At 41.9% G+C, this 27,404-nt stretch overlaps 2 protein-coding genes across 2 annotated transcripts; one reads left to right on the top strand and one right to left on the bottom strand.

Annotated features, from left to right (window-relative positions):
• The first annotated feature begins 184 nt into the window (after positions 1-184).
• Positions 185-10,905, top strand: LOC139920392 (von Willebrand factor A domain-containing protein 7-like). The gene is made up of 16 exons (XM_071910400.2): positions 185-205; positions 1,287-1,492; positions 1,613-1,885; positions 2,408-2,501; positions 2,653-2,787; positions 4,184-4,370; positions 4,609-4,784; positions 5,098-5,213; positions 5,325-5,441; positions 5,905-6,108; positions 6,196-6,328; positions 6,744-6,893; positions 7,985-8,077; positions 8,245-8,516; positions 8,618-8,911; positions 9,037-10,905. Exons 2-16 carry the CDS (start codon positions 1,310-1,312, stop codon positions 9,454-9,456), a joined length of 2,847 nt encoding a protein of 948 aa, XP_071766501.1. The 5' UTR covers positions 185-205; positions 1,287-1,309; the 3' UTR covers positions 9,457-10,905.
• On the bottom strand, positions 10,900-27,404 carry coro6 (coronin 6). The gene is made up of 11 exons (XM_071910392.2): positions 27,259-27,404; positions 23,990-24,189; positions 19,861-19,983; positions 15,733-15,862; positions 15,338-15,516; positions 15,132-15,251; positions 14,891-14,995; positions 14,525-14,670; positions 11,963-12,020; positions 11,479-11,706; positions 10,900-11,056 (listed from the first exon to the last, which is right to left on the bottom strand). Exons 2-11 carry the CDS (start codon positions 24,185-24,187, stop codon positions 10,934-10,936), a joined length of 1,410 nt encoding a protein of 469 aa, XP_071766493.1. The 5' UTR covers positions 24,188-24,189; positions 27,259-27,404; the 3' UTR covers positions 10,900-10,933.

Raw genomic sequence — 27,404 nt, 5'->3', positions numbered from 1 at the left:
ACAGATTTTGTGTGAACATACATAATGCTTTCCATTAGCAAATTGATAGTAATGTGTTGAAGATGGTGAGATTAGTGTTAGCATCATACCAAGGCAACAGGTCCAACTAGTCCAGCAGATAATGATCCCGCCCCGGTCCTGGAGTGTGGTGCAACAGGTGCTGCCGAGAGAAATACAGATTCAAGCCAGGCTTCAAGGTCTTAAGGTAAAGCATACTCTACTGATAATTATTGGTAATGAATAGATTTTTTTTTTTAATGAAATCAAATATAAATCAAAATGTTATGGCATAATACTATCTTTATGTATCTAAATGACGAGTCCTGTGCATAATTTCATAGTGCTGTCTAAATGTGTCTAAATGTTTGTAATACTATGTTAAACAAGATAAAATCGTGAAGAAAAAACAGCATTTTCACTTTTCATTTACTAACAAGTAGAGACAAAAGAACTAGTCCTGCATGAACCTTTTTTGTTTTTTTGAGATTACACTATGCAAGGAAATTATTTTTGTGTTAAGAGTGAATCACTGAATTATGCATATTTAGGCAGGTATAAGTGATAATGAATGCTCTTAAAACACAAATGATTTAACTTTGTGATTATCCATTGGCCAGAATACCCAACCGTACCACATCAGTTTTTTGTGAGCATTTAGGGGTTTGTGTCAAAGTTTTGAAATTCAGCCTTCATCTGTACACAAAATCACAAAATTGCAAAATATCGTGGGCGTTTTCTTGGAATAAGGTGGTTCAAATGCGTCATATACAAACAATGTTTCACATTTGAGGGTTGTTGCACATGTTTGTGTTACAGTGTGTCAGGGAGTTTGTTGTATTGCACTGTTTACCTATTATTGACCAGCAATTATAGCAAAAATAAAGGAGTCATGTTGGCTATTCGTTTGTGATCAGAATCATACATTCATAGCCAGCTAACTAGCTAGCTGTAGGTTTAATCGTCACATATATGGCCTTGGCTAGAAGAAGCTCTTACAGCTATCCAGGCTACAAAAAATAAAAACAAAGTAGTGGAAAAAAAACAGAAAAGCATTTACTTACCCAGAGCAGTTGCCAGTATCAATAAATCCTTATAAACTTTTGTGGTTCAGTGTGTCTTTTGCTGTTGGCTTTCAGAATTTTTGGCGCGAAATTACCTCCGTTAAAGCCCTGCAGGAGTTGGGACTGATCTCACGGGCAAAGTTAAGCATCCCATCAGTGACTGACACAGACACTGATGTGCCTCTGTGGGAAAACTAAATAAATGTGTTTCCATCTTTCTCTCAGACTGTCAGACAGGTTGAGGAGTGATGCTGCCTTCAGGTTTGGCTGCACTGTGTCTCCTGCTCCTGCAGACTGGAGCTCTGGGGTTTGGGATCTTGCCAGGAGACTCCCTGAATCACCTGGAGATCACTGAGACGGCCATTTTGAATGCCACTGTCCAGGTGTGCCATAAGCTGGCTCAGGCTGAGGGGACAGTCTTCACTTTCCCTGTAAGAATTACCTTCAATCAAGTTCATTTTACCTGAAAATTGTACTTTTTTTAATTACCAGTGTTTGTGTTATTTATTAATGTGACTTGATGTTGTGTGTGTGTGTGTGTGTGTGTGCAGCCACCGCCTTTGACTGCTGAAGCTGTTGCTATTGCCTGTGATTCACCAAAATCATCCAAGACTTTCCGCGCAGCCGTTAAATTCATCATCTTGAGAAACGTACGGGTGGACATCCGTCATGCACTCAATGCCAGCTTTCATTTTGACGAAGAGAACTTTATAGAAGGGAGGAAAATCATCACAGATGGAATATCAGCTGTCAAGGCCAGCAACAGGCAAGAGAACTTTGAGGCAGCCAGGCAGAAGCTGGGAGAAATATTACACCCTTTACAGGTATTTCTTATTATTTTTTTTATTTTTATTTTTATTTTTTAATTACAGGCAAATAATACACATAACACACACGACAATATGATGACATATCCTCACAAAAAATAAAATAAAAATATAAATAAATAAATAATAATAATAATAATTTCTTATTATTCTTAAACGCATGATTACAGAAGATGATTAGGGCCACATGTGAAAAAAATATTTGAGTTCTGAGATTAATCTGAGAATTCTGAGAATAAACTCAGAATTCTCGGATTAAACTCAGAATTCTGAGAATAAAGTCAGAAATCAGAATTTCCCACTTTAAACTCAGAATTCCGACTTTAATCTCAGAATTCTGACTTTAGTTTCAGATTTCTGGCGATATATGCTCAGAATTCTGACTTTATTTTCAGAATTACATGATCGTACATGATCGATGCTGCTGTGAGTTCCTGTTCAAGGGATTCAAACAAATGTGACTAATGGATTGTTCATGTTATAAAAATCCATGGCTTGCTTTCCTTTGTCAATCTGAAGGATTTCTACAGTCACAGTAACTGGGTGGAACTGGGCAACAAAAATCCAAACCCCAATCTAATCAGATCAGACACCAGCATCGGCAACATAGCAGGTAAAGAGATGGGTGATGTCTGTCTGTGTCTGTCTGTGTTGACAAAAAGATAACAGCAGCGATGAGGAATGTAGATTTTGTGTGACAGTGGAGAAACAATTTCAAAGAATAACACACTAATAAAATATCGTGTGGAACTGCTTTTCTACAGATGAAAGCAGGGCGACCTGCCGCAACTGTGATGGAGACGACTGCAGGAACAACATCCTGGAAGACATCATACAGGAGAACGTTCTGACCTCAGGATATTTTGGCATTGTGCCTTTTGTCTCAACCAAACCAAAAGGTAAACATCTCCCTATCATTCACGTTCAAACTCTTTAGCTCCATCAATTATTTGATTTTTGAATATGATAACTAGCGATCAAACAAAAATGAGTAAAGGTGGGTCATGATGATGTGCAACTGTGATGATCCTTCGTCATGATTCAATTGTCTGAACCTCATATGGGTATGATCACCTGTAAATCAAATGCCATTGTATATTTAATGCAATACACAATTAAAAACACTAATATTAAGAGATAGTGAATCGTTCATGTAAAGGCATTTACACATACAGTACACAGGATCTGATGAAACTGTCCTTTGAGCTTTTAAAGTAGGATGTAGAACCCTGAGAAATTAAATGACAGATGATTCATTGTTTTAGACGCCTCCAGAAAGTCTCAAAACTATGTTCTGCCACCCTCTATATCTGCTCTCAGCACTGATCAGACCTACAGTATATTCATTTACATCACACCTATGCTAGATTGACACTACACCTACATTTAAACTTATAGTTTGCCCACAATTATATCTCCTAATATTTTCCAACTCAATACTTTCTGTCAATCTCAACAACAACAGACCAATGGAATGGCTCAGTATTTTGGTTTGAAATGATTCAGCAGCTCAAGAACCACAATGTGCCGCCTGTCACTAGCTAAAGGGACGGCTGACCCTGCTGGCTTGAAACGTCCCATTCAGGAGTATAGGAACTGCATTAAACCAGCAATCTGACCCTGCTGACTTGACTTGTCCTCTTTCATGTACAATGCCAATTCTTTCCCCTAATGGATAAAGAATTGATTCCTGTTTATTTAGTCCCAGTTGGGAAAGCCTATCTTTGGGCGGTCCTTATTCACAGTCATGTTCATGTCAAAGTCTGCTGCTGTGTTATTCGCCTGCCTGTGAGACATGTTCTACCCCTGCTCTCTCAGACTTCAGGGGTATTCCTTGTCTGTGCCTATTCATAGCTTTCGGGAGTGTAACCAGCCTGCTGAGGCAGCCTTGGATACTGCCGCCATGGGTTGCTAAACCATGACCTCCTGTCATCTGTCTCTCCAAACTGTCACATGGTCTAGTTGTCAGCTGCTCTACTCAAAGCAGTCATGAGATGATTCTAGTGGAAACTTTCACCAATACCCAGGATCTGAAATTAAATCACTTCAGTCGCTTTAATCACATTAAGTCACTTTAGTCGCTAAGTATCTTTCCATGTTCCAGGATTGTTTTCCTGGTGGATTAATGCTCATACCAATAACACTACTAACCAGACAACATACACAAAGTCATTGGATTCCATAAATAAAAACACATATTTACACGGAAGAATACTCTTCAGAAAAGTATGACATTCTATAAAGAAGAGAGATGCAGGCTATATTTATGATTTTGCTGTCATATCTAATGAACAGGAAAATGCAGCCACGGAGGCTTAGTTGATCAAACAAGTACGATTGAGCCTAAAGGTGGGATCAACAAAGACACGCTGGACGCCAGCCATGGGCATCTGCACACTGAAGCAGCAAATGCGGCTATAGCTGCAACCAGAGAGCTGCTGGAGGACATCAGAGGGGCCGCTGGTGACAGAGACTTCCTACAGTATGAGACTCTATGATGTTTGTTCTATATCCTTCTGTTCTATGGTTGATTGTTGATCAGTTAGATCTAGTTAGGCTCATTCTCTGTAAAGTCCTTTGAGACATGCATGTGATAAAGGGATAAATAAACCAACTTGAACTTGAAGCACATGGCTCAGTGGTGTATTATAAATACGTATAGTGCAGTTCATCTCTCTCTCTGTCTCTCTCTCATTCTTCTTTCTCTCTTTCTCTTTCAGGATGATGGGGATCTCCAAAGGATCCAATAAAGCTCTCTGCTTTGTGATTGACACTACAGACAGCATGCGTGACGAGATCGAGGCCGTGAAGAACGTCACTTCCTTTCTAGTCAACAGTAAAGTGGGAACAGACGACGAGCCCTCGGTCTACATTCTTGTTCCTTTCAATGATCCAGGTAGGATCTTAAAGCCCCAGACTGGACTTTACAATCCTGTCCATCTCTTTGCTTATGAAAGTTTATCAACCAGTAAGCATTTTCTGACTGCTTGCCTGTGAAACTGTTTAATGATCAAAATGGAAATAATTAATGTGCCATAACGATAGTTGCAAGGCTGTATTGTTGGAATATTGTGATTTATCAAATAATCAATCAACAGTATACTATGGAAATTACAATGCCTCTAAGAATCATAAACCACTCAACAAAAGTAAGCACAAGATGAAGAACAACAATACATTTCTCTCTCGTATCTCCATGTGAACCTCAGACTTCGGGCCGCTGATAAGGACCACAGACCCAGATGTCTTCAAGACTATTATTACTTCACTGTCAGCAGCTGGCGGAGGCGGGGATTTTGAAGAACTGAGTCTATCAGGGCTTCAGGTGCTGTGACATGTGATACTTCAAAAATCTGTCCAGCTAAGCTTATTAAATGTGGGTCAGATGGAAACTAAAACTGCCTTTACTGTCTCATATTATTTCTCCCTCATGTAGCTGGCTTTAACTGGCGCTCCTCCCAGTTCTGAGATCTTCCTCTTCACTGACGCCTCTGCTAAAGACAAACAGCTGAAGAGCACAGTGATCGCACTGATAGAGCGGACCAAGACAGTGGTGAGTAGCTGCTGCTGGTGTCAGTGTAAAGAAATATTATACTACTAATAATAATGATGATAATGATAATAACAATAATAATACAATTATAATAATAATACTTGATAATTAATGATAATCATTTAATAACACTTACAATAATAAGCATTAGTAAATTGTGAATTAATCATGTAATATTAATTAATTATTTAATGGTTAAGTAACAGCTAATTGATAATTTACATTGTTAATTTACTACAATCAATAGTAAATTACATTGTATATATTATTTAATCATAATGGCAATTGATTTGGAGTTGGAGGACAGACTACCAAAATCCTTTAGTGTAAGATTTCTGGAGTTGGGAAGGCAAAAAAAGACTGTCAGATTTACCTATTTGTAGGTTTTCATATGTAAAGCAGCAGCCGCTACAGGTCTATATGATTTGGCTAATGTAATTCTCATCCACCTGTCTCTGTTCAGGTGAACTTCATGCTAACTAATATCTCGGGGCTCCGTCGGCGGAGACGGAGTGATCACGACCAACACCGTAACCAGATGTCAAAGTTAGACGCCCAGCTGTACAGGGACCTGGCCCAGGCTTCAGGAGGACTGGCTATAGAAGTGACCACGGCTGAGCTGCCTGTGGCCACCAGCATCATCACAGAGTCCTCCAGCTCCTCCCTGGTAATATCAAAAGTATTTCACTGGCCACGACTAACAGGTTTTCTAAATTCAAACTAAGAATCCAGTCTGTTTCATTCATCCTCCCAGGTGACTCTTCTGCAGGCAGCTAGGAGCCCAGGAAGGGCAGATAATTTCACCTTCTTAGTCGATGAGTCAGTTGGAAATCTTACAGTTTACATCACAGGCCGTTCCCTCACCTTCACTCTCATCAACCCTTCAGGTGATACTACTTTGGAAATGGAATCCTTCCTATCCTTGAAGGTTTAAGGTGTTATGTATAGTATTTTAACACCAATAAATCATTAGTATAATTACTGTAAATAAACAAGACCATCACTAAGCATTTTACATTGTGTCGGATTTCACTGGACTTCTGCTGGATTGCTTTATGGCACAAAAAGGTGCCGGTTTGTTTACAGTAATTATACGTATATATATAAGGTCACAAATAATATAACAATGATATATTGATTTTTAAAAGTGTTACACATAGCAGCTTTAATTTGCATTGACTGATTTGAACATTAATCCTGTCACTATCAATATGTGACAACATTAACTTTTTTGAATGTGTCCTTGTCTGGTAACTGTTTACTACCTGTGTGCTTTATTTCTTGGCTTGGCTCTGTTTATAGGCGAGTCTCAGAAAAGCACTGATGGGACCGGATCATTGATCACCTCCTCCCAGTCGGTGGGGAACTTCCAAACTCTGCGGCTCAACAAACAAGTGGGACTATGGGAAATGAGAATGGTGTCAACGGATCCCTACACTCTGAAGGTCATAGGTGAGACAGATCATCTTTCCTTATTTAGGAAACATGAATACTGAAACAACATGCAAGCCTTTCAGAACATTTAACTAATTGTGTTTTTGTTTATTAACCAAATAGTCCTATCATCTCTCCCCCAAGAGTTACAGAGGTGTCTAACTGCTTGAGGTTCAGGTTATATGGTCGCCGTTGTGTAGAGTTGGCTTGGTTGTTGGTTTGGTCTGCGATAACAAGAGGCAAGATCTCTTGCTCAAGGATACTAGGTGATTATGCAGGCTTGGTCCGATCCATTGGTAGTTTACACAATGTTAGGATGTTTCCTTGGTCTACTGGAATTCTCAGATATTCACTGTGGAGAGAAGCATTAGTTCCCTTAGGATGCTTTGGAGATTGTGAACAGGTTATTGTGGATTGTTGTATATAGTTACTGAATATGAATAATAATACTTCTGAATTTGAATACATACCTTCATGGTTATTTATTTGGATCACAAAATGAACACTTGACTGCTTTTAGTCATAGCTGCTACTTACCTGTTTAACTGAACTAGCTAACCCAACTAACCTGTTCAACTGTCACTTAAGAGAGCTCTTGTGCCATGTTTGGATGATGGGAAAAAAAGAGCCCAGTAAGTAGTTTGTTTTTTTACAGCAGGAAAACGATGCCATTGCGTCAGGTGCCGTTGTGTCATGTTTTTTTTTCCTTTGCCGGCAAACAAACACAGAAATATTCAGTTGAAAACTGTAGACACCTGTGGAAAGGAATGCAGTTTTAATTGTGGCATTGATACACACCCTTAAACTGTAGAATGGTAACACATCCACCCCCGCTCCTCTCGCTACATTCACCATGCCAAGTCCACAGGTAAATGGGTGTTGCTGCCGTTTTGTGGGCGTTGTGCTTGGCTCTTCTGTCAAATTACATATCAGAAAAAATGTGATGATCATAAATATACTTCAAAGGGATGGAGAAAATTAATTTTCATTTGTGGGTACACACAAAATATTAAAATTCCTATGGATGATAATGTCTGTAAACTCTCACGTAATGTAGCCTACATGTAGCTTTTTTGATTGACTTTTTCCTCATGACTTTTTATTTGCAGGTCAGAGTGCCATTGACTTCCTGTTTGACTTTGTGGAAGCATCCCAGGGCCCGTTTACAGGATTTGATGCTCTAGAGACGCGTCCCAGAGCGGGTAAAGGAACTGTTAAGATGTGACTTTGATGATATGGCAGAGATACCATGTTGGATGTACATTGATATTTTATCATATTGGTTTTATTTCCAAAAGAAGAAACACACAACTTGACAATACCAACCAATATGATCTAGTCAGACACTTTTTTTCTTTTTTTGGTGAAGGTGTTAACGGCACCTTGTTGGTGTCGGTGACGGGGAGTGACTCTGCCACAGTGACAGAAGTTGCTCTGGTGGAGTCGTCGGGGTCAGGCGAGGTTAACGGCATAGTGGAGTCACAGGGGGGCGGAGACTTCTTAGTCCGGGTCGACAGGGTCCCGTCGGTGGAGTTTGTGGTGCGTGTGAGGGGGCAGGACAACAGCAGCTCCAGAGTTTCAACAACCAGCTTCCAGAGACAGACACCCACCAACTTCAGAGCCTCCAGCCTGACTATTATTGTGAGTACGCACCCAAGACCATCACTGAAGGGATATATCGACTAAAACGTGCTGTGTCACACTACAAATACTGACTCTTTTCTCATTCCTTCTGTATTTAGGCTGATTCAAATAGTATCTTAGCACCAGGAACGCCATTCTCTGTGCCCTTCTCTGTGATGACCAGCGGGACGGGGGGAAACTTCACCATCCGGGCCACCAATGACCAAGGTTTTGCCTCAACCTTCCCTACCAGTTTGCTCTTGGCAACTGGAGGCAGTGCCAACGGTACAGTGACCCTCACAGCGCCTCTGAACATCCCATCTGGTAGCGATGTCACCCTGACCATTGAGGCCGAGGCTCCGGGGGCCACAGACACCAACTATATCGTGCTGCGCTTCTCCATCATCAACACGGTAACATTGAGCAGAATTTGCACATATTCCAATAACTCTTAAAGACCCCATGTATTTCCTGGTGAAACAGGATGTTGGGGCGGGACATAACACAGGCTAGCTGACAATTTGCCTTCTCCTCACAGGTGACAGATTTCACTCATCCAGTGTGCCAGCTGCTAAGCCTGCAGTCCAAATGCTCTGAAAACTGCAGCTTGTCCAGCAGCTGGGAGCTCTCTGTCAGAGTGACGGACGGGGCCGACGGGACGGGCGTCGACCGCGTCATCCTCCAACAGGGCAACGGGACCATCAGCACCAGCATGGGGGTCGGCACCAACAACGAGAACGTAACCCTGGTGTCCTACAGGGCATCTTGCTGTTCGCCTGATGTGGAGCTGATGGTTGTGGATCGGTTGGGGAACGTAGGCTCCTGCTTCTACACCATCAGGGCAACAAGCAGCAGTGGCACCAGAGACACTCCGTCTTCGCTACTTTGCCTCAGCATAGCGGTTGCAGTCATGCAGATGCTTGGGCTCCTTGTACCGACTGACAGGGGGATCCAGTGACTGTGTTTCGATGTCAAAGTTGTATAAAGTTGTATAATTTGTATAGCCCAGATAGTTAAAACTCAAACCTCAAAATGATTTTCTGGCTATGTTGTATCATTTTGTATGCTTAATGCAATTTTATTATTTTATTGTTTCTCTTATTCTGTATCTCTCATTCTTTTTCAATTCTTACATAAACTTAATGCAATTGTGATGATACTGTGATTAAGACAGACATGATTAATATATTATTAAGACATTATTAAGACGTGGGGTGCATGCAATATTAGTAACATTACTGCAAAGCTCAGAATAAATCATGACTCTTTCCTGACATATTGAGCTGTAAAATTTTACTGTGGCTGTCAGGTGATTGACAGTAAGCAGAGCAGAACTTAATGCTCCCACTGATATGAAAACACTCAACTCGGATCCACTTGTGAATTAATGATAAAACAGAGAAACTTTGACAAACTAAGTTAAGGCTTCATGTTTACTGTGATGGAATAGGCAACTTTCAAGCCTGTGGAAGTTGTTTTTCATACTGTACAAGAGAGAATGGCATCAAATGGCTTCTTCTGAAGGGAGGAAAACGAGCGCTGATATCTCCAGCTATGCTAACTGTAGACAGACACCACCAGGAATGATGAAAAGGAGAGGGGCAACCTGGAGGATTGGCACAAACTTGACCTGTGAAGCATGTGTAGGCCCCCTACTGTCCCAAAATCAGATAGCAGTCGATCCTCTCCCATGAGGAAATGATGAGGGAAACACTATTACAACAGATGAAAGAGGCAGAGATTTTAAAAAACATTGTTTTTATTGATGTCCTAATGTGTCTCATGTATAATCCTTTACAGAACACACAAAACGTTTTGCTTTTCACATTTTGCTATAAGTTCAACATTTTTTTTTCTCCTTTTGTCTTTATCACTATTTACATTTTGAAAGGTTGTCAGAGATTCAGAGCGACTTATTTCAATGGGTTGGTCAGTGATAGTCCGATAAGGAGGGCGGGGCAAGTATATGTTTGCTGATGGATGTGTGTGTAGGTGCATCTGTTAATGGGATGTGTGTGTGTGTGTGTGTGTTTGGTAGTGGTGCGTGTCTGTTTGTGGCTGTATAATTAGAAGAGAGTTTTTATAGGATGCAGTTTCCCAAAACACATGGAACGGCATTTGCACAAAACCTTTTTACACAAACAAAACGTGTGATCAATAATTTATCCTTAAATCAACTTTCTTCAGTCCTTTAACCCAACTTGCACATGTCCCTCAAAACTGCAGTCCCCTATTTCCCACACTGTCGTCCTTACACTCCTCTCATACTTTACAAATCACTCTAAAGGTGTGAATATGTATGAATTTGGGGGGGGGCAGGATTGTTAGAGTATGTAGGGCAATAGGGGAGTAGTTCCATGTCTATGCAAGGGCAATGTGTTTCTGTAATAATAAACTGTAATTCAGACCTCTGTGTGTGTGTGTGTGTGTGTGCGTTAGGCAGTGCCATTGGTGTACTGGGAAAGCTTATTCTCCAAGTCACAGATTCTCTTCTCCTGAGACAAAACTGTGGCCTTCAGATTGTGAATCTCCTCCAGCAACCTCTCAACCAACTGAGGCTGGAGAGGAGAGGAAAAGGGAAGAGAGGAGAGAGGAAGAGATCAAGATATAAGGAAAAGAGAAACAGCAGAAGAGAGAGAGAGAGAGGGAGAGGGAAAAAGACAGGAAAGGGAATATGAAGGAAAAAGGAAAAAAAAAAAGAGGACAGACAAAAGAGGAAAGACAGGTCAAGGACAGTGAGCAACTGGAAAAAAAATGAACCAAAACGGAGAGAGGAGCTTGGAAAAAAAAAGCTTTGGGATAAAGTAAACAGGTACAAATAGAAGAGAGATAAATAAAAAATGTGTTAAACGCAGACAGAGCTATATATTCATAGAAGTTATAATTTGCTAGTACTATTAAAAATAGTATAATATTTATAATAACAGATGAGTGAGAACATAGGCGAGGTATATGTGCGGTACGCATGTGAGAAGCTTACCGGCAGGCTGTTGGCGTCACAGGTGGACATGCTGCGGCGGGTGCTGGGTCTGGAGTCCAGCACGTTCTTCTTGGCCACTTTGAGCTCGCGGCTCTTGGGTGGGATGTAGCCCTGCCTCATGGACACCAGGATCGGGTCTTCGTCGCGTCCCTCCAGCCACTCCTCAGGCTCCATGGCCGGCTCAGGTCCCACCGTGTCCGGGTACAGGTCGTCCTGGAAGAGGTCCGACTGTGCGAGAGACGAGGGCAAGGGGAAAAGAGAAAGATACACTTATGTCTGTTGTATTTGCTGGATTAATGATTGTATGAGGCAAATATCCTGTAAGACTAATAATTCATTCATTCATTCGAAGAGTGGAAAGGGGACCAAATGAAAGAAGAAAAATCAGAGGAAAGGGATGAAAATGAAAGAGATACTGGTCAGATTACTAGTGGAATGGTGACAGGAATGATTTAAAAGTGTAAAAAAAAAAACTTGTACTTACTTTTCTGGGCACTGTCATTGTGATGGGCTCACACTTCTTGTCATGGAGCTTGTATAACCTAAGAAGAGAGGGGAGGAGAGCAGAGCAGAGTGAGGAGAGCAAAGAAGAGAAACAAGGAGGGAGAGGAGAGAACAAAACCATAATTTGTACTTTTGTATAGTTACAAGTGTGTATATGAGTGCATAGTCTCCATTTGCTAGAGCAGAGCTACCTGCCTCTAATAGCAGCCACATCCAAAGGGGATGGATGATTGATAATCCTTCAGATATAAAAAGGACAGCTGTGACGTACATGCAGTGGATAAAATTATGGGAACGCCTAAAAATACAAGAATATCAAGCACCTAATAAGGAGCAGGGCCACCCTTTGCCCTCAGAACAGCTTCAGTCCTCCTTGGAGTTTCTGTTATATAAGACCTAAACTGTATGAGGTTGGATGGATCATTCTCCAAGAAGGAAAACCTCCAGTTCTTTGAAGGATGAAGGAGGTGAAAATTCACTTCAGAAGTTCCCATAAAGGTTCAATGATGTTTAGATCTGGTGATTGGCGAAGCCATTGAAGGCGTTCGACTTTATCAAGAAACTATCCTTGAATTTGTTTAGCAATGTGTATAGGGGCATTATCATATTGGACTATGGGAACATCATGAGAGAACAGCGTTTGCACCACAGGGTGCACCTGGTCCTGTAACACGGCCTCATAATCCTTGGCTGTTATACGATCATGCAGGGCAATCATCTGACCTAATGATGAAATGGCTGCTCAGACCATTACAGATCCACCACCAACACCCTGTCATACATACCGGCTTTGTGAAGCTGATCACATACAGTATTTGTTGAGACATGTGTCACTGAGGTGTTGATTCAGATCCTATCCTGTTACATGTCCGTCTATCCCTGTCTGTGAGCTTCCACTTGTGACTTGTTCCTCTTTGCTGATGCTGTTTGTCAGTGTTTGGCATAAGTCGTCATGATTTTTCAACTGCCATGTTAAATACTTCTTTTGAGACTGAAGCCCCTGCAATTCGGCACCCACTACTTGGCCTCTTTCCAACTCCTCATGTTGCTCCGAAGCTGACATTTAAAAGTGCTGTCTGTCAGGCCTCTTTTAAAGCTGACTCATACTGCTAATTGGCTTTCAACTTAATGACTTGCCTAGTATGTAGCTGTCTTTGTAATTCTTGATTCTTAGTGTAAAGTCTTTTTTCATGTGGTGTTTACATTATTTGTCCACCCCCTGTAAGTTGCAGACCTTGTCACAAACTGACACAATAGATTGGGCATGGAGGTATGGGGGCACTACTTGGCACTTGCTCCAATCAAAATTTAATATTATTTTTGATCTGCAGGCGACCATAGTTAAAGTCTTTAGGAAGCATTTTAACCATTCAAGATAAGACTCTGTTACATTTGCATTTTGGACATTTAGCTGATGCTCATATCCTGAGCAACATATGCGTGCAAAAACAGAATAAACTGAATTTCATAGCTCACTAAAATTACAAGAAAGTAATAGCCAGGAGTGCAAGGCAGCAGGCTGCAGAGAACGAAAGCAGGAGCAGAAGCAGGTCTTGGAGCAATGGATGGCACTCTCTAGCTTGAACCTTGTACGGAGGCATCATAACCCTTACGGTCTTTGTGTGGAAGGGAACAGCAGCCACCCTCAACATTTGTGGTTTTACACAGCTTCTTAACTAGTGTAAGGGTCTAGAAAACATGGCCCAAATAGTTTCTTCTTCCTCTCATGGGTGTACAGCGACAACCAACAGATGTCCCCCTAATGGATCAAAACCCAACCAATTCAAACAGGTACAACAATCACAGTTTTGATTATTTTTGGTTCTGAGGAGGGATCTACAGAAGGCATCACATCTCCAACACATTCATTGTATTAGATGGAAAGACATCAAGTCCCCCATGCTAACATCCTCCACATCACCTTATCAATGAGCACCGAGGCCAAGCTGGCTAGATGGACACTACAATGAGTTGGACATATTTATAAGTCCTTTCTGCCTGAAATTTCATATATTGACATCCATGAAGCCATCAGGAAACCTGGTGTTCAAAAAGACGACTAGAAGAACATACAGGCATATTTTAAGCATTTAGCTGACACCCTTATTCAGTGCAAGTGACATGTGGAAAGGACACCTTGTCTGTTTGGAGGATTGAACTTATGACCTGTTGCCTATGGGATGGTCTCTCTAACCTCTGACCCACCATGTCAGCAAGGCCTATTTCAAGAGGCCCTTTAACACTAAAGCTGGAGACCTGGAAACCACAGCTATCCACTGTCAAGCATGGAGCATAAAACAACACATAATATTGTTTTTGAACAACTCAAGTCCTGGTGTACCCACCAAAGAAATGCACCATGTCAACAAAGGCACCAGTGCAACGACATCCACATCAAGCCCCAGACCTCCCCATGTGCTCAGTGTGACTGCAAGCAACAGCTGTAGCCCCAGCATCCCATAAACAAACTTCATACGCAATGTCATCTTTGGGAACAATGCTATAATGCTATAACCTTACTACTGTACGGTGAGTGTCTTACCTGGCGATCTCACACTTGCTGACGTCCACACCTCTCTTGGGCATGAAGCCCATTCCTCTCTGAGGCTCCTTACTGCTGAAGGTGCTGAGGTAGTGGACGTACGGCGGCTCCTCTGTGATCTCAAAGTAACGGATACTGCTGTCCCCCTACACACACACACACACACACACACCAATACCCCAATGCATGCACGTGCAATGAATGAACAGATACACACACACACAAAAGTACAAGAAACACAAAAGTGATATTACTAAGGCAGGAAATACACTGGGTACATGCGCCTCCTTTTTTGTGCATTTTCTACATTGTGATACACTTAGAGGCGCTACATTTGTGAATTTGGTGTTTTGGTGAACTTAGTACCTTTCCACAGAGGTAGACCATGCTTGCGTCTGCATCATAATATGGTAACAACACTCCGTTACTTGTGTCCAGTTCCAACAGTGCAATAGGCTCCTCGAAATTTGTCTGTGGAGAGGATAGAAAGGATGAAGAAAGCATACAATTTGAGTGTGTGTGTCTGTGTACATGCATAATTGTGTGTATATGCCTGGACCTTTTAGTATGCATGTGTACAGTGTGTGTGCCATGTAATGTCCATTACCGGGTCCCAGAGCCCCAGCTCTCTCTGGCTCATCCTGGTGAAGCCTGTGGTGAAGATGTTTCCGTCTTTGGTGAAGATGGCTCTCATTGGCCGGATCCCCTCATGTGGAGCCATACGTTCCTATTGGTCAACAGGGGGGACAGACATTAGTAACAGATCAAAAACATTCAGCGCTGTGTGAGGAAACACGTATCACACTCACTCACCGCAACCACCTCCCTCTTGCGGGGGTCACAGACACGCAAGCGCCGGTCCTTGCAGGTGGTGCAGAACAGGCTGCCGTTTCGGTTCCAGCTGACGTTGTAGATGAGGTCTGGGTGGTCGTCCATCGAGATGAGGGGTTCCCCTGTCCCCACGTTCCAGACGATTATCAGGTTATCACTGCCTGGAGGGTTTTGGGGGGGCAGAGACCAGAGGATGAACATTTGAATGTAGAGGAAGGGGAAAAATCACTTCTACTTGTCTTCTTAGCTCTTATTCTATTTATTTACCATGTGTTTCACTCTTACATGATCATTCTATGGTTACAAGAATATTTTAAGGACACTAGGCTCTGGTGAGTGTGTGCGTGTGTGTGTGTGTGTGTGTGTGTGTACCCTACCCGCAGTGAGTAGTATATTGCGTGCGGTAGGGTGCCAGGTGACAATCCCAACACGTTTAGAGTGTCCCTCCAAAACCACGATGGGCTCTGAGAGCGGACGGCTCAGTGCATGGTCAGGGATCTGCCACACCTGTGGGGGGGGGGGGGGGGGGACACAAGTCAGTGGGGCGGCACCAAGCAGTGCTGTCTGTCCTGTAATGAAAATCACGTTTCATTTCTTATAGAGGAGACAGCGTCCCTTATCCATGAAACTCGATGGTAACAGCATTGTGGCCCCAAATCTGCAGCTCAGTTATTTGAACTGATTCATAAATTTACCAGGTCTGTGATTACTGTGACAGATTTCCACATTTCTGCCTTATTCTCAACAACATCCCAGGTGACACCCAATGAAAACCAACATGCTCATTTAAAACCCACCCTCAATATCCACATCCGTATGCAATTTCAATGGACTGCATACTAAATATCGCTGTTGTCGTGGAAACCTTATAACTCCAATTTTGGTGATTTTCATGTTTTAACTTCAATTGAAGGATTATCTGTTGCTCTATGGTTGAGAAAATTCTACCACCCTTGGGCTTATAAAGCCCATTCAAATCCCTACTGGATAGACTCAAAAATGCATGTTGGTCAAGCTAAAAACAAGACTATATTTCTTAGTTCCTCAAAAGTTGACATTTTGAGGCTATAAGGTTTTCACTCGTCAGCAATGATATGTCAGAACGGCGGAGAAAGCTCTCACCTTTAAAACTGCGTTCAGAAGCCGAATTCACAATTGCAAATTTATTAAACACTTTCACGTTTTTGTAAAGACCATTATGACAAGCTATGACACAATGTAAGGTTGTTGTTTTTTTTACATTTGTAATATTGTAATTCTGTACCAAGGCATGCTTTCATGAATTGCTTACGGAATATGCATGATCAATAGGGGGTGGTGGTGCCACAAAAACGCAAATGGTAAAACTGACCCAGCAATTCACATTTTTGAATGAATAAGAAAACGCTCTACTGTGCTGGTCTCAGTCCATAATGTCACGCTAACTCTGCCGATGAGTTTTATTAATAACCACTATAGTATTTAGTTCAATCACAGTACACGGTAAGTGATAAGTTATTTGCACACATGCTCAAGAATACATGTGCAAATACACAGCTCTCTTCCCCTTGCTCCGCACTTGCACACACATAAACACGCTCTAATGATAGCCACTTCAGATGACACAATAATCCTTGTCTGTGAAGTAAAGACAATGACATCACAGTTATGGCCTGCTATAGCGGCCGCAGTGCCAAGACTGGACAGCTGCATCTGTCTGTCTGTATGCTGGACCAGCCCTCAACTTAATACACATAAACAAAGCACACACACACACACAAAGGAATTACTGTTCAAACACATAGCACTCAAACAGCATCAGAGCAGCTGTTGCCATAGGAGAAGCAGCAATTCAATCATTCAATCACCCAGAGATTCCTACAATGTTGTTATGAACAAGTGTGGGCACTTCTTTCCTCACTGACAACTGTATTGATACGCAAATACATGTTCAGTGAACAGACATCCTGACATACTGTTATGCGAAACATTGTTAGAATTGTGATGTAACAGCTTGACATACATTGGTGCGCACACACAATCTCTGTCTCTCTCTCTCTCTCACACACACACACACACACACACACACACGCACAAAGCAAATGTGATGTGCATTAAAGTGTATCCTATCCACAGAGGCTTAATCCTGTCATGTTTTTGTACCAAGGCAACCAAATGTATTTCTCATTTAGATCTTGCGCTGAAAAAGTGGGAGATCTCCTGAGTAGCTGTAACATAAAGTTTTATACAAGTTTTATAGTTTATATAAGTTTTATATAACAACAAGACAACCTGAAGCTTCATTTCCTAGTAGTGCTACTGGTTCTGAACAAGAAAATGTATCTAGATCACCAAAAAAAAAGAAAATACCCCTGGTGTCACAGATTTCATGAAGCAGGTCTCCTATTGGTGCCAGTGGAGCAGCTCCAGAAAGTGTCACTCAGTTACATCACAGACAGTAATCCTGGCTCTGGTTTCCAGCTTTAGGAGAGTTTTGTTCATCTACTTGAATCTTGACTAAACCGATCCCTCTAATGGGCATAACCTAGCAATTTCTTAGGATAGATTTTTGCTTTGATATCCACTATCATTTACCATAAAAGAACATGGATTCTATTTATGCAGTAAAATGAATTATGGTTTCAATGACAGGCGGTACATGAGAAAATATACTTGTTAATACACATAAAAGAAAACAATATATTAGAATTATAATAATATCTCACAACAGGGCTCACATTCTTAAGTGAAAATGCATATGAAAATGGATAGTTGATATAAAATTCTGAGATGTAATAATGTAATTTTAGGATCAATTAACTTGTTTTTCATCTCATGTCATGGATAATAACATAGAATTTATTGAATGACTGATTATTAATATACTGTTATAAACTTTTCCTAGAATGACTCACATATTCTCCAACAGCCATGAATACATTGACAGCCATGAATACATTGACACATACGAGGAGTGACTTTAACCATCTTAATCCTACTCCTACACTCACTCCCCTAAAACCAGTCCACACAACAGCGACCCCAGCTGGAAAGTGAAGCTACACCATGTGATGCAGCACTACAGGCACCCACAGGATATCACAGTCTGGTTGGTAACAACTGTAGCTTCTTCTGAGGCTGTCTGACTTCAGTCCAGAAAGTATGAGAGATATTCCTGCTAGCATGATTAAAGGTTGAGCTGTAAGTGGGCCAAAGTGCAATCCTGAGTTAGTCAGAGAAAAGCATTTCTACCAGAAAGATGGATTTAAAGGAGAATACCGACCTCATTTAGAGTGACAGACCATTTACTAGTGTCTACATCTAGGTTACATTTCCCCCAATTATTTTGCAATACATGCATGTAACTAGATTTTTTAACATTTACTTGTTCTTTGTTACTTTTAAAATACAAATTTTACAGTGTCAAAGCTAGCTTGAAATCAACTGCTGTCCCAGCTAATAAAGACGCCCCAAATAAGAAGACATGGAGGTGACAACAAAGTTTGTAAGGGAACATGTTTTTGAGGGATTATTTCCTGGCGGAGACTAACATTTCTTCCTGTGGGTGTCAGGTGATTGACAGTAAGTAATGTTTTCATTGTGACAGCCACGCCCTCCAGCCGCGCTCATCCAATCAAACAGCCTGAAATAGTCTCTGGTCCAATGAGAGGCCTCTGAATGCAGCACTGTTATGAAAACACTCAACTCGGGCACAATGAAATAACATTAAAACAGAGAAACTTGAGAAAACCAAATGAATGCTTCATGTTTAGTGTGATAGATTTTCTAGCTCAGGTGATTTTCAAGTCTGTGGAAGCTGTTTTTCATACAGTAAAAAAAATGAATGGCAGAAAAATGGCTTCTTCTGAAGGGAGGAAAATTAGCCCTGATATCTCCAACTATGCTGACTGTGTGCAGAAATCATCAGGAATAGTGTAAAGGAGGGAGGCAACCTAGACAACTGGCACACACTTGGCACAAAAGCACTGGTATTGTCCTTAAACTGACTATTTACCTATGTGTACACACACACACACACACACACACACACACACACACAGCTCTGTCCCTTGTCATCAGTGTGAGGGGCTGCACTGGGACTGATCAGAACAGAAGGATTAGCAGCTAAGTTACCGTGATGAGGTCGGCCGCAAACAGCAGCCAGACAACAGATCCTGGCTACACTGTCAAGGATAGAAAATGATGAGCATGAACAGGCTGACTAAGAGGTAGAGATGAGCTGCAACAGGTGGGTGGACAGAACGACAGACAGACAGGCAGACAGGCAGACAGACAGACAGACAGATAGACAGACTGATGATGCCTTGACTGATTCACGTCACTGACTGTTCAGTTGGCAGGCAGGAAGGCAGACATGAGGAAGGAACACAGGCTGAAAAGACTTCTGAAAAGACTGAGTCACCACACAACACACTCCTCCACACACACTCGCACCTTCTCTCCCCCCCTCCCTCTCCTCTCTCCTCTCTCTCTCACACACACACACAGAATGTCACTGTCGTTACCATAGCGGTGCAGTCCTCCGAGCAGCTGGCCAGGATGTTGTCGTTGTGAGGACACCAGTCGATATCGAGGACGGGTCCGGAGTGGCCGTTCACCAGCGGGTAGTTCTTATCCACGCGACCCGACTGCAACACACAGCAGGGGGACAGACTGTTAGGGCCCGGTACGCTATCTGGCCGTCACTCCCAGTCTCATGACAGAGTGAAAACTAGCAGCAGGTAGAGTGAACTGTGTCAATAGATGCGTTTATCATAATAATAATCATTATTAGTAGTAGTATTTAGAGAGTAGTAGTAGTAGTATAGACACAAACGTGAATGTTCTGGCAGGATTCAAGAAGGTACTGTATGTAGTAAATGAAGTGGGGGAAAAGGAATAGTCTCCTCACATTAAAAGCATAGTACATTTCTCCATCTAATGGCCTTGGAAGTGCTAGTAGGAAGTGGTAGTAGCTTTATTTCATGGGAATTTACTATGCAAACAACAGTCCAAATTTTTGACTTGGGTGGGTTTTTGATGTGAGCAGCACCAAATGTGGCAGCCAAAACCTTTTACGTCCAGTCAAAAACTTTAAGTGAACAAATTGGGCACAAACCCACTGGATCATGGTGGAAGCCCAGGAAAAAAGATGAAACCAGGCGTTTTAAAAACGACATATGACGCAGACCAAAGATTAAAAATCCCTTGTGACGCCACTTCCGGGTTATTCCATCTTTCCCTGTTCGCCTAGTGTGAACACGTGTATCCAGCTTCTAATATATCAGTCCCTCCGCACACACACCCAGGAGGGGGGTATTTATAGCTGAGCGACGAGGCGATGAAAGGGGAGTTTTTCTTCTGGCCTGTTGGGGACCCAGAGGGGGGAGATGGAGAGCAGGGTGGTGTGTATTAATAGCCTGTCTATCCACCAGGACTCCAGTATATAACGATGTCTATCGCCTACTGTCTGTGTCCGTTTCTCCTACTAACCTGTGTTTTACTATGTGTTTACCCAAGATCTCTTTCACTAGTTACCAGTGCTGTCATACTGATGAATGGCCCCTCTGATGACCCTTCAAATGTCTGAGCTCTTGTGAAAACAGTTACTCTCAAAAAGTGAAGTATGGTCATTTCTGCCCTCTACAATCCAATCATAATGATACCATAATTCATAACTGTGAAGCGTGTGGATTGGGTTAACGGCTGAACAGCATTGTCACTTTCAATTAATCAAGAATCAGATTAACTCTGCTTTTTAGTCAAAATGTAATTAGTATTTAATTTAATTGGGTCATTTAAAGCCCCCACATTATTTGTTTCTCTCAAGATAGGAATGTTTCACGATGTTTTTCAAAATAGAAAGGTTGACAGAGTATTTCTTGAATTAAATTAAAGAGCTTCTCAGTTCTCATACACAAAACAGTCATAATACTGGACTCTGATTGGCAGACAGCGCTAGCACCCCGGCTCAAATGCAGTAAACCTGCTGAGTGGAGGCATTTCAGAGGGCAGGTCAACTAAACTGCTGCAAACTTGGCTGATTGGAGGGTCTTAAACAGTTGTTTGGGGAGGAGTGCCAATCACAGCCACCTTGAGCTGTGATGTGCTACCTGGAGACAATATGAGTTGATATTTGAACATGTAATAACTGTCAATTTAACTGCTCAAATTGATTCAAATATTGACTGTGTCCCCTTTGAACAGTCCTTGATCAATACTCTTGCCTCTGTTTACGCTTATCAAACCAAACTCACTGCTCAAGGAGTGGTGAACAGCTATTTAACCCTTAAAATGACTTTTTATAATCCACAACACCACCTACTTTACTTTGACAAGACCACGGGACTTGTAGCGTGCCTCGATATGGCAATGGATAGAAATATTATCTCCCGGTGCATCAAAATATTCAAGCCAGTTTAAGTTTGTCATTCTGATGTCCATCGTTTATTTTAAGGCAGTGTTGTTATCATCACGAGGCCGGACGGACTTTAACACCCCATTGAAGCATCTCAGCCTTGAAGGTCTGATCTGTCTCGACCTGCTGCTTTGCTGTCGCTGTATTTCTGTTTCAGCAGTATGGTGTCCTTCCCCAGCTGCACCAACCTTGAGGATAGGACCCGGTATGAGAAAAACTGTTATACTAATATACAGTATGTGTTATTTTGAAATGAATAACTGTGCCCAACAGCGTTTCGACTGCACTTTTGGAAACTACTGTAAAAACCACACTACTTTCCCAATGAGTTGTTACTAACCAGCTTGAAGAGACGCTTGTTTTCTGTCCTAATAAGAAACAAAGCATTGTATTTACCATATAGGCCCAACATTAACATTAAGACACACAGGCTTTCGTGTATTTCAAATGTCAGGGGTCACAGATCTTTTCTGACCTTAACACAGGGTCACCTGTCAAAAAACCTGTCCCTCTCACCACAGCCTGGTGATTATGTCATGCACCTTCAACCCTGGTATAGCTTACTGTATACTGTAATGTATAGCTACAGCTAACCCTAACCCTAACCAAACATTACAGTACATTCAGTTACAGAGGGGATCCTCCAAACAACAGCAGTATTTGTCAAGAAAACTTAAGCCACCTTTGGGTACTGTACATCAACAATATGAAGAGATAAGGTTGTGTGTAAGCCATTTTTGAAACTATATATTTGACTCTACTACATAGATAGATCTACATGAAGGATTTCATTACAAAATGCTAATTATCCATCTCTGAATTTGTTTTGAAAGTGTTATCTCAACACAATATATGAAAAACACAGATGATCACATCCTCTAAAATGTTCCTTTTTAATAAGTAAAGGGCTGAAGATACCTAATAACTTCATCAGAGTGAATTTTATTTTCTGACCAGCAATCATTTTGTCAGAGCAGGTGAATATTTCCAATGGTGGATATGTGATTTTGCAATGAAACTCTTCACACAGAACTACAAACATCTGAATCTGCATTCACCGGCCTGGTTTCAACATTCAACATGGCATCGCTTTGCCTGAGCTCGATGAATCTGCTGAACGCCCGTTTCAGCTCAGAAAGCCTGAAAATGTTTACAGACTGTCACTACAGAACAAAAACAGAGTGAACCATCTTTACTTCTCTTTCTTCTCTTCCTCTTTCCCACTCAATGTATTTCCCTGTACTGTACTTGCACCTGTACTTCTCTTCTCCTTTTTCTCTCTTCTTCCCTTGTATGACAGAAACGTGATGCTGGTTTGGTGGAGGGGGGTAGGCGACCCAGCAGCACAGGATGAGAGGTGACTATCTGGGACAGGGACTGCTGAGTCCTAAGCCTGACTACAGGAAACCCTCACACAAACATCCCCGCAAACAGAGTGGAAGTAAAACACACTCAATTTAAGAATTAATTAGGAGTCTAGGGCAGCCCAATCAATATCTGCAAACACAAACAACTTTCTCCCAAAAGTCAGAAACTGAAGAACTAAACAAACTTGTGAGGACATCTACAAGTCTGGAGCTGCTCCTTAAAGAATGACTGGTATACTGAATTTGTGAAGCTATTTTTTTTTTCAATTGTTAGACCTGAATGAGCTTTATCTATAGCAGTGTTACCAGCTGTGAACCAAAAATGTACGCTCATCCCTAGAAAATTACCCTCGGTGCCCTCGCAGTCACATTTACCATCTTGTCCACGTTCATTCTCAATAGAGCAGCTCCAGACTTGACATCTTGACAGCATCACTGGTTTCACACTCAGTTCTCTGGTTTCTGGCTTTGGGAGAGAGTTGTTTGTGTTCACGAACGCTGAAGAACACTGGAAGAACATTACTGACTTCTTGAACTGTGTGGTATTCCCCTTTAATCTGCAGCACCTTTCGTTTTATTAAGTGTCAGTCACTGGAGCACCGACCTCCATGTCTGTTGAACACATGGAGCAAAGACTAAAGATTGAAGATCAATAAAGGTAAAGGTGAAGGTGAAATAAAGGTATAGGCAAAGATAAAGATCAATGAACATGTTAACTATAAATTTAGCATTAGGTGCTCGATTGTGCAATGTGTTTTATGCAGATTTTATCACCTTGTTTGCTCAGTTTCGGGATCATTTAAGCGGTTCTACTGGCATGAACGCTGAACCCCTGTGTTGTCATCCCTCGCAGTTCAGAAACGTACTGACCTTAGAGAGGGGCAGCACCAGGAACGCCCCTCCTCCGCTGGATTCAACGATCACCGCCAGGAACTTGGGGTTGACGGCGCAGAAGGAGCTGTCCCACGTCACCTTGGAAACACGGATGTCATCGTAGCCCTGCTCGGTCTTCACCGCCTGGCCGAAGACGTGGCGGAACTTACTCTGCCGCACGATGCTGCGACTCATGGCTGCAGCGGTTAGAGAGAGGTAAGTGGAAGAGAAGAGGCAGAGACAGCAGATGGAAAAGGATGGGAGGGGGAGAAATAGTGAAATGGAGAAAGAGGAAAGAGAGAGGGGGGAAAAGATGAAGGAAGGGATGAGGAGAAGGTAGGACAAAAAGTCAAAGAGAGAAATGGGATGAGAGGCGATGAAGAGAAGGATTGGGGAAGAGAGCATGGAGGAGAAAAGTGGAGTGGGGAGAAGAGAAGACGGTTCAGGAAAAAGGACAGAGAGGAGACTGTTAGAGATAAAAACATTCATTTCCATCATTCATTAACGTTCATCAAAAATTCCAACAATGTCACCCAGTTGCTACAGTTTCAACATAGAATCAAACAAAACAGTTCTATTCCAATATTATATTTATCTATGTTGAACCATTAGTACCATCATTTGATTTGATTTTGTGTTCATTTGGTGACAGAAAGTGTCACTTCTTTTCAAATGGAGGAAGTCTTGTTTGGAACAAAACTTTCAGCACAAAAACTGGATGTGATCTCCTCCCACTGACTGCATGGAGGAAGAAACTATAAAAAAAAAACAATAAAGTGAAAAACAATAAAGTACAGCCTGACACTGCAGACCTTGCACAAACTGTTTATTACCATACATCCAGTATCACACAGCCTCCTGTCACACATACTGCACCCTCCTCCTATCTGTAGTTTTCCTGCTTTGTATAACACATGGTTCTCTATACTGTATTGTTTAATATATACTCTTTTATTCTATATCTCTTTAACAGTGATTGTTTTTAACTGTTTCCATGCCACTGAACTACTTTTGGGTATCTGTCTTAACTTGGATGTTTGCTTTGATGTTGTGAACTTTATGCTGCTACGCTAATGTTTTGCCGTTATTGTTCTACATGGTTGAAATTAATGAGTCAGTTGTGCTTTTAAGCTGTTTTTTTTTTAAAGCAGAGTGGGCAGTCTTCTCACCTTTAATATTTATTTTATTCAGACAGTTTCAAAGCAGGGAGGCAGACAAAGTATGGGAGAGAGTTCTGGCGAGATTCGATCCTATGCCAGCAGGGACTGAATTTCTTCTTCTTTGGTTTTCTTTGTCTATTTCATCTTTGTTTGACTCATAATCAGCACTTTCACTTCAAACTGCTGCAACGCTGTTAAACATATTGGACAGCAGTGATCTGATATTGGCCTGTTGTGACTTTGTTCCTATATATATCATTCTATACATTTGCAATAGCCTTCTAACTTTCTCTGATGGTATGGAGTTTGTAATTAGCTCTCTATTGCGTTTCCACATTGGTTGTTGATTCTGACATCTTGCTGCCCTGTTTCTGTCCCGGGCATCAGGCCAGAGGGGCTGTAAGCCCCCAAAACACAGGAGACATTCTCTAACAGTCATCAACATAGATATTTATAGTTGATTGTCCCACCAAACACTATGTGATAGCCAAACATCAAAGACAGACAGTAAGACAGAGAGAACAGAAAAAAAGGCACCAAAACTTAACATACAACAGATATGTTGCCAATCTGAAAACTATGATATACAGCAGCTATATTCAAAATCATTCTGTTAATCAGTATCACACCCATGTGATACAAGCCAATGCAAAGTGAGGGGAGTGTGCAGTTTAAAACATCTCTGGTAAATCTAGCATGTACATTTGAAACACTTTTCCACTCCATGACTGCACTGGCTTATATAAGGCTAATACTAAAAACCCAAATCCAGAAAAAGTAGGCCTGCATCAGTCCCTGAAGACACCCAATAAATGCAGCAAGATTCTTCCTCTGGCAGAGTGGATGATAAAACTCAAACTGTCTGGCTCTCAAAAATGAAAAGAAACCATGAGGAGCATGAGGAGATTATAACCTGCCTGCCAATCGGGGTCAAGGCTCAGTTCGTATTTAAGTAACTGGAAATTGTGATGTTCTAACTTTAATTTAGTGTGAGCTGACCCCAAACCCTGCTGCCAACAAAGCTGTGTATTATTTTAGGGAGGACGATGTCTGTCATGAGTTTGCCCCCCAAAAATCACTGCAGACTACATGACTCAGTCAGGCTGCTGAGAGACAGATGCGCCCACTTCTTTCGTGGAAGTTGCCTGTTATCAACGGACTGCATTCCAGTGACCACTTCAAGCAGGCCTTCTGTTAGTAGACACATTTCATGTCCAATAACTAGTGTTAAGTTTTGTTTTGTTATGCGTTTTCCCACCTGGCAGTCATTTGATGAATTGTACCAAAATGTTCTAGAAACTATCCTGCTGCCATAGCCTCCATATGTGAAATTTAACTTTATCAACATGTTTGTAAAGCATTTTGAACAGAATCAGTGAGATTATTTATTCATTCTATATACCTAAACACCTGACTTTAATATGGAAATGTGTATTGTGTAGTCTGCTTCTAGGTAAGGCTTTAATTGTCCGCTGCTGTTTAATCCTACTTCAAGTGTATGAGATACCCCTCTGTTGCGCATGGCGCGGCTCTGGAGAGTCGACACAGAGCGAAAGAATGACACTGCCACTTTCCTAATATAGACATGCCAAACTGCCTGTCCCACCCCGGCCGGCCCCTCCTCCCACCCCCCTGCGGTCCTAAATAGTCCTATAATGAAACCAACACAATCCCTGCCTCTTTATTGTTAATGAAAGGATCATAAATTAACATCGCCCCTGTGTACAGTCTGTATAAACACGCAACACACACACACACACAAAGGAACATAAGATTGTCAGTGGGAAGCGTGCTGGAGGAGGAGAAGGGGGGGGGGGGGGGGGGTCCTCACTAATGTACAACGTGCTCCTTAAAGTAGCCCACAGCTGCCACGCAGGACTCGCGTTCTGAGCTGCCCACGGGGAAAGTGCACTGTCACAATGTAAAGGCTTTTCTTGTCTTGATGATTTCCACTTTTCCAGCAGTGCAGTAAAGAAGCTGACGCACCTTACAGTATCACCCACTGCACCACACACACTGATCACACTGATAAAACACACACACACACACACACACACACACACACACACACGCACACACACACACACACACACACACACAACTCACCTCAGGTTTTGGGGTTTATCGCGCCTCCGGATTCTCCTGCCTGCCCCCTTCCCTGGACAGTCTCACGGTCCCTTGTTAATGATCCCCGTTTATTCCTGCGTTAACCGACTCCCCGCGATCCGGTTGTCTGGAGTCGGTGCGGACTT

This window comes from Centroberyx gerrardi, chromosome 11 (assembly GCF_048128805.1).
Source record: "Centroberyx gerrardi isolate f3 chromosome 11, fCenGer3.hap1.cur.20231027, whole genome shotgun sequence".
Classification (NCBI taxonomy): domain Eukaryota; kingdom Metazoa; phylum Chordata; class Actinopteri; order Beryciformes; family Berycidae; genus Centroberyx; species Centroberyx gerrardi.
Note: the sequence above shows the minus strand (reverse complement) of the source record. Positions and strands in the feature narration are given on the sequence as shown.

What these genes read in the sequence shown, in the direction of transcription:
- LOC139920392 (XM_071910400.2), top strand. Translation starts at nt 1,310, where the DNA reads ATGCTGCCTTCAGGTTTGGCTGCACTGTGTCTCCTGCTCCTGCAGACT. An exon ending in CTACACTCTGAAGGTCATAG is followed by an intron (nt 6,894 to 7,984) that starts GTGAGACAGATC and finishes TTTTATTTGCAG; the next exon opens with GTCAGAGTGCCATTGACTTC. An exon ending in AGAGACGCGTCCCAGAGCGG is followed by an intron (nt 8,078 to 8,244) that starts GTAAAGGAACTG and finishes TTTTTGGTGAAG; the next exon opens with GTGTTAACGGCACCTTGTTG.
- coro6 (XM_071910392.2), bottom strand. Translation starts at nt 24,187, where the DNA reads ATGAGTCGCAGCATCGTGCGGCAGAGTAAGTTCCGCCACGTCTTCGGC. An exon ending in CAATATACTACTCACTGCGG is followed by an intron (nt 15,517 to 15,732) that starts GTAGGGTACACA and finishes AAAACCCTCCAG; the next exon opens with GCAGTGATAACCTGATAATC. An exon ending in AGCAAGTGTGAGATCGCCAG is followed by an intron (nt 12,021 to 14,524) that starts GTAAGACACTCA and finishes CTCTCTTCTTAG; the next exon opens with GTTATACAAGCTCCATGACA.